The following is a 14821-nucleotide window of genomic DNA, read 5'->3' on the forward strand; positions in this document are numbered from 1 at the left end:
GGCAAAAATATGTGTTTAAATTTTTGCCATTTTGTCACCCCCCTCAGTGATGACACCCGGGGCGGCCCGCACCACCACACCCCCCTTCCTAAGCCCCAGTGTACCGCCTCTGTGGGTTCAGTGGGGGCAGTATTGGGTGGCAGCGATGTCGATTATGAAGCGCCTTGACTCCGCTAACAACAAGCAGTGAGGTTCACTCCGCAGATTACGTATGGTTGAGGCAAGGGTCAATGTTGCTCAGCCATCGATGTGCCATCTGAAAAAAAATTCAGAAGACCTGCATCTCTGGTCCCAGATGAGCCGTCACGATGGGCCTGACCCCCACCCACTCTTTGCAAACTCCCCATCCTCTCGCACACTTACAAACACCTGCACTTACCATTCTCACACTCCCATCCACCGCAATCTCACCCACATCCCAGTCACACCGCCCGTTCAGCAGGCACTATACCTCTTCGCAGTTACCACACGCTGGGAAGTATTCCATGCCATGCACGCCATAGACCCCATCACCATGCATTATCGCGACACAGCTATCATTACCATGCATAGCCCCATGTTTCAATATGTTAGTGGTACACCAATAAATATACATATGTACATACATACATGCATTGGTTGCTACTAACTGACTAACCCCTTGCCTTCAACATCCTTTACCCCTTCATTCTTTCAAGGTACAGAATACAACACATCAAACACACTCATAAGGCAGGAGAGGGCTCTTGCAATTTTTCATACACCCTTCAAACCTCTGTCTTCATCAATTCAATTTAGTTCCACACTTTCTACCTCCCACTCACCACTTTCCTGGTACCCACAGTCTAGCAGATCTAATGACCTCCTAGAGCCAGCATCATCTTCATCCAATAATCATCTGACCTTCTCACCTCTGAATCTATCCATCACTCCCAACTCCAACAGAACATGTCTTGGTGTCTTTAAACTCCTTGATGACTCAACCACAAAGAAAATGAACAACCCTTCCTTTACCTTCTCAGCACGCTGGTCATCACATCTGCAACCTATCATCATAACTTCATGAATGATCCGTTGCCGTCCCATGATGCCTCTAGCTGCCAATCACCACCTCTCCCCCTCTTTCTGCCCATGCATCTGACATAGTGCAGCCACCAGAAGCTTGCACACTAAACTTCAGCTTCTTCAAGGACACCCCCATGGACTCACTGCAAGACCTCAAGGTGCTAGAAACTAAATTTCATTCTGCAGCCAACATCAGAAATCTTTTCAGAGCCTAAAACTCAACTCTTAAAACCAACACAGAAGCCAGTGCCGCTTTGAAAACCTTTCCAGCAAGCCAAAGTCCTTCACATGCAGATACTTCGAAGATGTCACTGATAACACACACTCCGCCCCCATGCAAGGGTCAAAATGCAGAAAGCCCATGTGCAAAACACACTGACACAATTCAAGACTCCAATATACATTATCACAACATCCAAGGCAACAAATGACAGATCAGCCAAGATGGTGGCATCAATTGCAAAGCGCTGGTCGTAGTAATCAAAAACTGCAGCAACTCCTTCCTGGACCATGCATGCCTCGCTTCTAGGTAACTTCACTTATATCAACCAGCTCTTCACACAGAAGATAAAATGGAGAAAAACTGTCAACCTAACTCACAAACCACCCAAAAAACATCCCCACCCAGGCCATCTTCATGCTACTTTCAAACTTAGACCTTCCCAGTGGAATCCTACCTCCAGACAATCCCTTGCACGTTTCCACAACACAGTCAAAACCTTCCCATCTCAAGGCGCATTCGCTGACGCACTCAAAACAAAAGTGATCCTACCAAGGACACAGACCAGCAATCCAGTCACAGACAGATTACACAACAGCTATTTAGTAGAAAGATGAATGAAAAACCGTCCTCCATTCGGTTTAACAATCCGTGTGACTCCCCATCCCATGTATCCCATGTAAGAATATCAGTTCAGGTTTAGGTGCTGATGCTGCACAGAGATTGCAACCATTCAACTCATGGATGGCGCCCTACTGCTCCCTAGTGAAGCAGCCTCCACCTACTGATCGGCCTCCCTGAAGACATCGACCCATCAACCATCACATACCGACTCATGTTCTGGAGACTCGTGCAAGATTCTCAGGCACATTGCTTCCGTGAGTCACCGCCTGTCAATCAAAGATTCATCAGTTCCAACAGATTGGTGCCCAAATAATCCCAGAAGCTACCAGGCATCTCTGCCGTGCTTCATGGATCCCTCCTCTTTGAAGCAATTTAGCCTCTACAAGGATTCCCCAAGAATTCAACTTCAAGACAACAGCATCAACATTCATCAACAGGCTCCTGAAAATCAAACCTACTTGAGAAGTCTCAGCCCCGGATACACCGCTTACATCAAACGGCACATGGTCTACCTCACCCACATTCACAACTGGATTTGAAGCACATATCTGAAACGAACCCAAACCAAAACTGAATTTCCCCTTTCCACAAATGGCAATAAACGACCACACATACCAGATCGCTTATCCAAGAAGAAGTAACCCTCACCTGAGCACCCAACGTGCACCAAAGCATTCATTACACCAACCTCCTCTTCAAAATACTGAGCCTTATTTAGAGTTTGGAGTACAGGATGCTCTGTCAAAACATGGCAGATATCCCATCTCACATATTACAAGTGCACTTGTAATACGGCGGACGGGGCTTCCGTTGTGTTTGTGACCGAGTATCTCGCCTGCCAAACACTCAATAAGTCTCTTTTTATTGAAAAGTCAAATGAGTGAAGTGAAGCTCTACCTCCTCTAACTTGACATCAGAATGGGTTTGTTGTAGAAAGAAAGGCTCAAAAAGATTAACACAACAAGTGATGAAACAGTAGAACATAAGACCATAAATCATAGAGTCTACAAAACAAGTTGAAAAAAGTTGTGAAAAAGTTAGGAGTAAGGGATGTTGTTAATGTTAGGTTATGAGGGGTAGGGCTAGGGTAATGGAAGGTGTAAGTGATTATGTAAGGAAGTGGGTAAGGAAATCGTGTCAGAGAAGTGGTGCTTAATGTGGCATTGTTTGCCAAATCTTGGCACCAGCACTTATTTACAAACACCAGCACTTTAACGTGAGAGTCCACCACATGGTTGTGCTGTCTGACTTCTTTTAAGACCAGCAAAGTGTTTCACAGTTCCATATTTTCAAAAATATAGTGAACTAACTTATCTAGCCTATTGTTACAGCTCACGGTGGCTTGGAATAGTGTAAAATGTCAGACTCGTATCAGTGGGATGGTTACTAGTAGGTCCTGGAACAGGAATTTGGCAGTCCTAGCAGGGGCACTGGTTGGCATGAGCCCCGGTACCTTCCTGAGGAATAAGGTGGACCCTGGCACTTTCTTCTTTTTCTTTTTATAAATTAACCACTGCGGAAAAGGGTGTCGTAGGAGGTGGTATGGGGATATCCACCCGGCAAAATGGTGCAAACAACTTAATGTAAGAGAACTAACATTAGGGATAAGGTAGGAGCAAACGTCAGGGGTTAGTTTTAAAGTTAATGTGTATCTATGTAAAAGTCACAAATGTAGTAGTAAACATTTAATTTTTGTTACCTCTGCATTTTTGTATTTCTCATAGTTATATTAGTCATGACTTTTTTTTACAGCAACCTTTTTGCCACAACTGTTTTAGGTCTTACCTAGGCAGCACATGCAGTTTCTCTTCGATACATGTTGTAGGTACTCTGTGGGCCTACATTCAGCCCATCTCTTTTTATTTGTTGCTTTGTGTGTCCTTTGCAAAAGCTTGCTTCTCTGTGGTCAATTTTTTTTTATATATCCCTCCTTTTTGTGTCTCAGCCCCTCCCATGGAGCATGGCCCCATTACTTGTAGTCTGCCCTTCTGTGCATGTAGGTTTGTTTAAGAGCACTATTATTGTCTTTTGTTTCTGCCTGTGTTTTCGAAATGTCGGCTTGTCTTACTGCGTGGTGTTGTTGTTGATCCAAACGCGTTCACCCGGTGCAAGTTCATCAAGGATTGCTGTAGTGCTAATAAACTTAAATGTAAAAAGCTTTGTGAAATGGCATCAAACACGCTGATCCAAGCTCTTTTACCTGACGGGAGTTCATCACGGATTGACGTAGTGCTAATAAACTCAAATGTAAAAAGCTTCGTGAAATTGCATCAAACGCACTGATCCAAACGTGTTCACCCAACCGGAGTTCATCAAGGATTGCCGCAGTGCTACTAAACTTAAATGTAAAAAACTTCCTGAAATTGCATTGAACACACTTTCTGAACAAAATATGTCTTTATATTCTCTGGGTTTCGTGTCCTCTCCTTTTTTTTAAATGCTTTCTGTATTCATCTGGCATGAAATATCAGGTAGACTTGATTAAGCTATGGATGCTAAAGACATAGGATTGGTTTTTAATCTGCGCTTCCCCGCTCCGCTGCATTGTGCGATCTGGTGCAGTTTCCCCTCCCAGGACACTGAGTCAATTTCTGTTCTAACCCCTCTGATTAATCACTTCTTCAGGCGAACAACAGGACATGCTCTCTGGACTGCTTGTCACACGTCGGTGAGCACGGTTTGCATTGTTTTTTAACACCTCTAGGTCAGATGCTACTGGCTGGGAGCCCTGGGAAGGAGATCCCTGCAGCTGCCCATTTCCCAGCGTAAACAAGCTCGGCTCTTGCCTCTTGCCATTTGCCCGTGTTTGCCAAAATGGCACAGCCAGGCAGATGAACATATGCATTTGTCTCATACATCTATTTTGCGAACTACCCCACTGCTGTATTAGTTCAGAGTTATGAAAAATACGCGTCTTAAGATAGTGCAACTCATTTACGAATAACTGGTGACCTTGGGGCTTTATGTCCAATGATAAACATTTGTCTGGAAAGCCTTCTAATTTAGTTTCAGTGCTTCCCTTTTCTACTGGCAACTGGTGTAGTAGCGACGGTACTGCACAAACCACATTTTTCTTGACTTGTGTGGTTCATGAACTAGGTTGTGACACGTGACTAACATCAGCCAACAGCCATGCCACAGATTTTCATGTTAGTTGAAATTGTCTGATATTAGAGAGTGGAAGCCAACACTCATATTTATGTTAGCGAGATGGTGTAAGGGGTTCAGGCCATGCTGCAAAGATCGAGGTTTTACCAGGAGTTTAAAGAGGCAAGGGGAGAGGAGAACAATTTAATCCCTTAGTTCTTTGCCATGCTGGTGAAATTAGTGCCATTCGGTTAGCGCTAACTATCAATATTTTTAGAGTGTTAAGTACTCACTACATACATTTAATGGGTTCTGCGGGTCATACATTTGAATTGTGGGAGAGACAGTCCAGACTTTCATCCTTAATAGCCTTAATAATCGGTTATTAATAGTTTAATAACCGATATACTCTCAGTATAAACAAGTATTGGCAAAGCCAGTAGGTCTTGCCTATCCGAGATCTATTGGCTTTGTCAGTGATTTTTTTAGCCATGTTGTACAGCAACACGGCTGCCCTGCAGCATGGTTGAATGTGATTTTTTTTAAAGTGCTATGACACTTTCAACACTGGCCGCGTCATAGCACTTTTTTTTTTCTTTTTACTTTCAACCATTCGCTTTGCCAATGCTTTTTTACATCTACTTTCTAATTTTGTACACATTAAAATAGAATGGCAGTGAAAGAAGCTCTTCCACCTGGATTGGGGCAACATCCTGCTGATCTTACCTGGCTTCCACCATCTCCACTGTTAATGGAAAGGAACAGGAGGCTCTCCTCTTCAAGGGTCACCTCAATGACTGGAATAATCAGCCCCTACTCCTTTGGGTCACCAGTCCATCTGCAACCCTAAACACCCTTCTCTTTCTTCCATATTGAACAATACTCAGTATCAAGCTCTCCTTCCCTCCTCGCCCCCCATTTAAGCCATTTCCTTGCATTTCCTGTATACAACACTTTCAAGTTAGCTCTCATCTATAGAAAGGTCCAACACACACTAGCTGCTGCTTGCTGAGCAGTCCTCTTTGTAGCTCTCTTCAAAGTGACATGGATTTTGGGTTGTTAAACCCCAAATATCAATGGGGCCAAAATTGTTGGAGACCGTCTCGCGTCTTCTGTCTTATGTTTCTGTGCTGCGTGAGAGGGAGAGCAGGACAGTGCCATATCACACAGTTTGGCTGCCGAGAGCCACACACACACAGCTTTGCACCAAAGTGCAAAAGTATCTAAACAAGTCTAGTATCGTTTTTGTACTGGAGGGGTATCCTTCCAGTACAAATTACTATGCTTAGGCTTACTTTTAAAATGTTCCCACTTGGTATGTGCGATGTACAGTGCAGCACACATGCAAAGGTAGAAAGGATTGGAGAAAAGAAAACTTTTTTTCTAATTTGCCCCTCAAGGAGGAGTACATTTTTGGCACAAATCCCTATCGACAGATGTTAGTAGATAGAGCTTTGATAAAAGAAACTATGGCTGGTAGTGTGAGAACACCCATGTACCACCATGAGATGCCCCCCTGATGCCAAGTAACGCAATGCAGTACCTGCCAGAGTTGCAGAGGGGCCTGTCCAGTCCAGTCGGTCACAGTTGATGGTGGGGTGGGAGTGTTGTATACGGCCCCAGGGCAGCTGATGTGGGATGGGAGAGGCCTCCTGGGCCCCAAGGCAGTACCTGATGTGCGGTGGAGGGATGCTGCCTGTGGTCCAGTCTTTGTGTTCTCCAGTCTGACCATGACAGGGATTGTAAAACAGTCACAGTCGCTTGCTTGGATTTAATGAGAACGGCATTGACTGGAGCGATTGATAGCTGGTGATTTACGAGTGTTTCTATATTGATTAAGCAATGAATGTGAGAGGCCTGTTCTTATCGGTGCTGATTAATGGGAACTCGGTTTTTCTTTCTGCCCTTAGGTGGACTCGGCTCATGAACGGGCGGTGAAGAGAGAGGATGGAGAGAAACTAGCAAAGGTAAGGCGGCCACAGCGCTCTCTGCACGGTACATCCCAATACCATGGTATTCTCTACACGTGGCATACTCTGCACGCTCACATCCAGTAACATGGCAGACTCTGCACGCTCACATCCAGTAACATGGCAGACTCTACACGCTCACATCCAGTAACATGGCACACTCTGCACGCTCACATCCAGTAACATGGCAGACTCTGCACGCTCACATCCAGTAACATGGCAGACTCTGCACGCTCGCATCCAGTAACATGGCAGACTCTGCACGCTCACATCCAGTAACATGGCATAATCTGCACGCTCACATCCAGTAACATGGCATACTCTGCATGCTCACATCCAGTAAGATGGCAGACTCTGCACGCTCACATCCAGTAACATGGCAGACTCTGCATGCTCACATCCAGTAACATGGCAGACTCTACACGCTCACATCCAGTAACATGGCAGACTCTGCACGCTCACATCCAGTAACATGGCAGACTCTGCACGCTCACATCCAGTAACATGGCATACTCTGCACGCTCACATCCAGTAACATGGCAGACTCTGCACGCTCACATCCAGTAACATGGCAGACTCTGCACGCTCGCATCCAGTAACATGGCAGACTCTGCACGCTCACATCCAGTAACATGGCATAATCTGCACGCTCACATCCAGTAACATGGCATACTCTGCATGCTCACATCCAGTAAGATGGCAGACTCTGCACGCTCACATCCAGTAACATGGCAGACTCTGCACGCTCACATCCAGTAACATGGCAGACTCTGCACGCTCACATCCAGTAACATGGCATACTCTGCATGCTCACATCCAATATCATGATAGACTCTGCACACTCACATCCAGTAACATGGCATACTCTGCACGCTCACATCCAGTAACATGGCATACTCTGCACGCTCACATCCAGTAACATGGCATACTCTGCATGGTCACACCCAATATCATGATAGGCTCTGCATGCTCACACTCCTAACCATGGTGCTCTCTGCATGCTCACAACTGATAGCATAGCACACTTTGCATGCTCACACCCAATACAAAATCATTTTCTGCATGCTCACACCCAACACAACGGCAGACTTTGCTCGCTTACACCCATAACCATGGCACTATCTGAATGCTCACACCATGGCTTATTCTGCAGCCTCGCACCCAATATCACAACATACTCTGCACGCTCACACCCAATACAACGGCAAACTCTGCACGCTCACAACTGATAACATGGCAGAATCTGCACGCTCACACCCAATACCATGGCAGAATCTGCACGCTCACACCCAATACCATGGCAGAATCTGCACGCTCACACCCAATGCCACAGCAGACTTTACACAATCATACCTGATACTATGGCAGAGTTTGCCCACTCACACCGCTAGGCATTGCATTATCTGCATGCTCACACCATGGCTTATTCTGCAGGCTCACACCCAATATCACAACATACTCTGCACACTCACACCCAATACCGTAGCAGACTTTGCACGCTCACACCCCTAACCATTGAATACTGTGCATGCTCACACCATGGCTTATTCTGCAGGCTCCTATCCAATACCACAATGGACTCTGCATGGTTATACCCAATACATGGCAGAGTCTGCAGGCCCATATCCAATACCACAGCATTCTCTGCACACTCACACCCAATATCTCGGCAGATTCTGAGCTCTCACGCCCGGTACCATGGCACACTCTGCACACTCTCACCCAATACATTGGTAAATTCTGGATGCTGACACCGACTACAAAGGAAGAGAGCCATCACAAACACCTTTCAGTGGCAGACTTTGCACACTCAGTCTAGCTTGCGCGCTCCTATGCCCTGGCTACTGGATCCATCATTGTATCTCTGCACAGTACTAAGTGTGGTCATTTTAAGCATGCTTTTAAGCTGTCCCATTTAAGGATGAGTCTCGAGACAAAAAGAGTCTTTGAACAACCGTGTGGCCAAGATCACCCAGGGGATCAGTTAAAACTGAGGGCTGGAGGTCTAAAATGGTGACTCCAAACATACTGCCCTAGCCACCTGAACACCTCCTCCCCTTAAGTGCATCTCTGCTTCAAAAACACCTCCTCCAATATTCCGTTCCTCCCCATGAAGACCAACACTACTCCTGAAGACCATGTCTCCTTTTTAAGATGATTCTTCCTTCCGTATATCATCCCTCCTCCGGTAAACCATCTATCCTCAAGTAGACCACCCCTCCTCCCTTAGGCCTTCCCTCTTCTCTAGATCATCCCTCCACCTGTGGACCATCCTTCCTCCCCTAGGTGTACAGTCATCTCATCAGCCATCCTAGACTATTGCTCCTCCTGTATACCATGCTTTGACTCATTGACTATCCCGGATCTCTTATCCCATCCCTCTTCAAGTAGACCGCAGCACCTCCTATAGCCCATCCCTCCTCTAAAAGACCATATGTCCTCCCATATAATATCTGCCCTCCGAAAGGCGATCCTTCCTCTCCTAGGTCACCCCTCCTCCTGTATACCACCCCTCTCCCAGTAGATTGCTACTACTTGCATCGGCAGTCCTTCCTCCCATAGATCACCCCGGAAACCATTCTTCCTCCCATAGACCTTTCTGTATCCTGTAGACCACACTTCCTTCTGTAGACCATCTGTCCTCGCATAGACAGCCCCTCCTTACATAGAGAATTTCTCCTCAGGGATGCTATTCATCTTCCCGTAAAACATTCCTCCTCCCTAAGTTAATCTCTCCTCTTTTAGTAAATACTTCTTGAAGTAGACAGCCACTCCTCCCATAGGCCATCACTCTTACCCTAGATCATCCCCAAAAACATGCTCCTTTCCATAGACCATTGCTCATTCCATAGAGCACTCCTCCTTAAATAGTCTATCCCTCTTCTTGTAGAACATCCGTCCTGCGTAGTCCAACTCTCCTCCTGCAGAGCATCTCTCCTCCAGGATGCCATCTCTCTTCCCATTGAGCATCTCGGTTCCCACAGGCCATCTGTTCTCCCATAGGCCTTTACCCCATCCTGGGGCCATCCTTCCTCCCAATCACCATCCCTCCTCCCAAGGACCACACCTCCTCCCAAATTCTGTCCCTACTCGCGTAGACCATCCCTCCTCCAAAGGACCACACCTCCTCCCAAGGACCACACCTCCTCCCAAGGACCAAACCTCCTCCCAAAGACTGTCCCTATCCTGTAGACCGTCCCTCCTCCCAAGGACCACACCTCCTCTCAACAACTGTCCCTACTCCCTTAGACATCCCTCCTCACGAGGACCAAACCTCCTCCCAAAGACTGCCCCTACTCCCGTAGATTATCCCTCCTACCGAAGACCACACCTCTTCCCAAAGACTGTCCCTACTCGTGTAGACCATCCCTCCTCCAAAGGACCACACCTCCTCCCAAGGACTACACCTACTCCCAAAGAATGTCCCTACTCCTGTAGACCGTCCCTCCTCCCAAGGACCACACCTCCTCCCAAAGACTGTCCCTATCCTGTAGACCGTCCCTCCTCCCAAGGACCACACCTCCTCTCAACAACTGTCCCTACTCCCTTAGACATCTCTCCTCACGAGGACCACACCTCCTCCCAAAGACTACCCCTACTCCCGCAGATTATCCCTCCTCCCGAAGACCACACCTCTTCCCAAAGACTGTCCCAAACTCCCGTGGACTGTCCCTCCTCCCAAGTACCACACACCCTCCCAAAGACTTCCCTACTCTCGTAGACCAAGGGCCACACCTCCTCCCACTGTCTCACCTCCTCCTTCTCCACACTTCCTCCCAAAGACCGTCCCTGGTCCGGTATACCAACCCTCCACCCAAGCACCCCACCTCCTCCCAAATACTGTCCCTACTCACGTAGACCATCACTCCTCCAAAGGACCACACCTCCTCCCAAGGACCACACCTCCTTCCAAGGACCACACCTCCTCCCAAAGATCGTCCCTACTCGCGTAGACCGTCCCTCCTCCAAAGGACCACACCTCCTCCCAAGGACCACACCTCCTCCCAAAGACTGTCCCTATCCTGTAGACCGTCCCTCCTCCCAAGGACCACACATCCTCTCAACAACTGTCCCTACTCCCTTAGACATCTCTCCCCACGAGGACTACGCCTCCTCCCAAAGACTGCCCCTACTCCTGTAGATTATCCCTCCTCCCGAAGACCACACCTCTTCCCAAAGACTGTCCCAAACTCCTGTGGACTGACCCTCCTCCCAAGTACCACACATCCTCCCAAAGACTTCCCTACTCTCGTAGACCAAGGGCCACACCTCCTCCCACTGTCCCACCTCCTCCGTCTCCACACTTCCTCCAAAAGACCGTCCCTGGTCCGGTCTACCAACGCTCCACCCAAGCACCCCACCTCCTCCCAAATACTTTCCCTACTCCCGTAGACCGCCCCTCCTCCCGAGGACCTCACCTCCTCCAAAAGACTGTCCCTGCTCTCGTAGACCGTCCCTCTTCCCAAGGACCACGCCTCCTCCCAATGACTGCCCCTAATACTGTAGACAAGCCCTCCTCTCAAGGACCACATCTCCTCCCAAAGACTGTCCCTACTGCTGTTGACCATCTCTCCTCCAAAGGACCACACCTGCTCTCTAAGACTGTGCCTATTCTCCTTAAACCATCCCTCGTCCCAAGGACCACACCTCCTCCCTCGCCCCTACTACTGTAGACCAGCCCTCCTCCCAAAGACTGACTCTGGTCCCATAGACCGTTGATCCTCTCAAGGACCACACCTCCTCCCCAATACTTTCCCTATTTCCGTAGACCGTCCCTCCTCCCAAGGACCACACCTCTTTCCCAAACTGCCCTTACTCTCGTAGACTGTCCCTCCTCCGAAGGACCACACCTCCTCCCAAAGACTGTCCCTATCCTATAGACTGTCCCTCCTCTGAAGGACCACACCTCCTCCCAAAGACTGCCCCTACTCTCCTTAGACCAACCCTCTTCCCACAGCCACATCTTTCGGAGAGGTGACTCCTTGCAGAACACCAATCTTCTGCTACCCTTTATCCTTCCAAGCTGCCATGGAGTTCAGACACATGGGCCGTATTATGAATAGGGTGCACTCTACCTGTTTGCGCCACGGCGCACCTTAAAACAGGTGCGCCAGGCGCAAAAGAGGGAAAGTGCTCCCTATTACATTGAATACACTGGCCCCAGGGCAGCTGCAAACTCGTGCTGCCCTGGGGGCAGGGCATTCAGGTGAAAAATGGGGCGGCTTTGAAGCAGCTGCTCCGTGTTTCACTGTGCAGGCGCGAGCCGCCTGCACTTCTAAGAGGGGAGAGAAAGCCCCTTGCTGGCAGGTGCAGTAAGTGACTGCATTTGCCTGCAAGTGTATGTCCCCCCTCCAGAGGGCTGACATCAGGGGGCGCACTGACAGTTTGCCTCCTGACAGCTTCTTTGTCTCTGCACCCGCATCTCTAATAGGGAGTGTGCGCAGAGGCAATGCGATACCCTCACGACCCCATGCAAATGAGTGAACACCCTCTGGTTTTAGTGTTGGCTCTATATGTGCGCCAGCGCTATCTGTATTACAGAAGGGGCCGCACAAGCGTCTGCATCTGTAAGTGCCCAGGGGACATGCAAAGAGGGCGCTATCACCTGTTGCGTCCCCAGGACATTTCCGTAATACGGCCCTATGCGTACTGCTTGCAGTGGAGGAATGCAAGCCCCTGCGGTGCAGGGCGGAGCCCTCCAGACGGGCCCCAATTCAACCTAAAGCTTCCGAATAAGTATGAGTTAGTGGCTCTAAGGGGCCCTGCCTCATATTCTGCGAGCCCCATCATGCTCTGTTACCCGCTGAGTGACCCTGTGACCTTCAGCCCATCCGCGAGCCTTCAGCAGCACTGGCGGCCTCTCACAGAATCCTCGCCCGGGTCCCTCTGATGGCCGCCGGCAGGGAACAGCTCCGCGCCCTGATCGTCTCCGTTCATCAAGACGCAGGCGGCTGGCAGCGGCGGGAGAGGGGGCAGCAGGGCCTGTGATAGAGGGTTATTGAGAAGAAACACTGCGGCGGGTGACTGTGGGCACAGACCGTGCCAGGCACGGTACACCTCGTCCTGGCAGCCAGGAAGGGCCCCCGGCGCTCACCAGCCCATAGATTATTCCCACCTTCATTAATTGTGTGGGTCCCGAGGGCGGGGCTGCCTTGCGCTGCCCTAATGAGCCCAGGAGTGATATATGCTGAGCCCGGCATTCCAGGTGCGCCTCATTAATGACGCGTTAGTAATGATGACGGGCATTCAGGACCAGCCACAGGGTCTGCAGCAAAGGATTCTACTACACGTCCAGGTCACCTTCACAGGGGAGATTTAAAAACAGACGCAGAGTATTTAACGTCTCGCCGGTGAGGTGTGTATTTTATTACCGCAAACCCTGAAGTCCCTGTTTTTATTATCGCACACTCTGGAGTTCACTGTGCTGCACAGCTCACTCTCTGGGCTTTAATGAATGCTCAGTTTCATAGCCTCCCTCGAGTCCGTGTGTTATATATGCAGTGCACTCTGCGGGCCGTGAATTGCATAAGCCCACATCCTCGGGCTGTATTCCACAAAGTGCACTCAGGATGAGACAACAGGCGTTTGCATCCTCTGTTTGCACCCCAACCTCACTTTGCCAATACAGACGGGGTTCCAGATGCTTGTGCAGCATTTATGTCGCATAGGGATCGCACAAAATGTGCACTGTTGTGATCCTAAGGGAGTGCAGCCTCATTTGCATGAGGATGTGACTCCAAAAAAAAGAATCCCCCTGCCTGCATCTGTGCTGCTTTACAGATGTGGGCACATAGGCAGCGATGCTCTTGCAAGGTGTACTGACTGCACTACATATGATATAGTACACAGTCACCCCTTGACGAAGGACTATGGGCAGGGCTTTAAGTGGGCCGGGTCCTGCTGGTGCTCAGCACCGCCAGTTCTTTAAAAGCAGGTGCCGAGACGGTGCCCTAATGAGCTCTCCATTTTTACCTTTAAGGTGGGGGGGGGGGGGGGGGGGGGGGAGCTTAACTCTGCAATAGTACCACCATCACTGCTTTTGATGTAACTTCACAGAGACTCATTTTTCAGCTTTTTACAGTGCAAATATGAGCACCAGTTACATTACAGAAGGACATATTCATGTTTTGAATCACAGGATATTCAGCCGACGTGAGGCACAAGCCTGCTTTCTCAGCTCGAAAGTCTGTAGCTCTAGGCTTACGCCACCACCTCACCCGCATGAACGGAAGCATTTTCAATATTATATACAATGAAGTCATAGTTGTTGCAATTTGCAATCATTGACAAAGCCAATAGTCCTGACTTGTTGTAGGTGTAATGTTACTTGTTGTATAATATATCTGGATGAATGGATAGAAACAGCAAAATACCAGTTGGGCGGCACACTATGCTAAGCACAGATTTTTAACTTGAGTGTTTTAAGCCACGCCCTTAATTACATCAGTCACGCCCCTATGGGAGACCCCACAGTTTTTTCATCCCACTTAAAGCCCTGGCGATGGGCTTCCTTTTACAACGCAAGCCTGCATTCTAGATCTACAAAATGGGGCACTCTTATTTGGGTTGTTCACAGTGCAGATGCAAACTTGTGTCTGCAATGGGAACAATGCAATAGTGACTAGCGGGCTGGCTTTTTAAAGCCGCTTACCACTTGTCATTGTAAGCAGTGGACCTAGCATCAGTTCATAGAGGGCACAGATGTTGTGTGTGGGCAGATGTGCTTTGTGTGACTTGCTTTTGATTGTGGGGGTGACGTCGGGGATCCCCTGGAGCTCATACCCAAAGAACTACCCCCAAGGGGGGTATTAACTGTGTGGCACCTCATTTGTGAGCAGTCCGTGCACCTCCGGACAGCTTCTTTCCCTCTAAGCGC

At 48.7% G+C, this 14821-nt stretch overlaps 1 protein-coding gene across 1 annotated transcript in view; it reads left to right on the forward strand.

The window, feature by feature from the left end:
* RAB26 (RAB26, member RAS oncogene family) overlaps window positions 1-14821 on the forward strand; it is an 875198-nt gene that overhangs the window by 837937 nt on the left and 22440 nt on the right. Inside the window, exon 7 of the mRNA XM_085629407.1 lies at window positions 6886-6942. Within this exon, the coding sequence (XP_085485533.1) occupies window positions 6886-6942 (57 nt within the window). The remainder of the gene's footprint in view (window positions 1-6885; window positions 6943-14821) is intronic.

Source organism: Triturus cristatus, chromosome 10 (assembly GCF_964204655.1).
Source record: "Triturus cristatus chromosome 10, aTriCri1.1, whole genome shotgun sequence".
In the NCBI taxonomy this organism is placed as follows: Eukaryota; Metazoa; Chordata; class Amphibia; order Caudata; family Salamandridae; genus Triturus; species Triturus cristatus.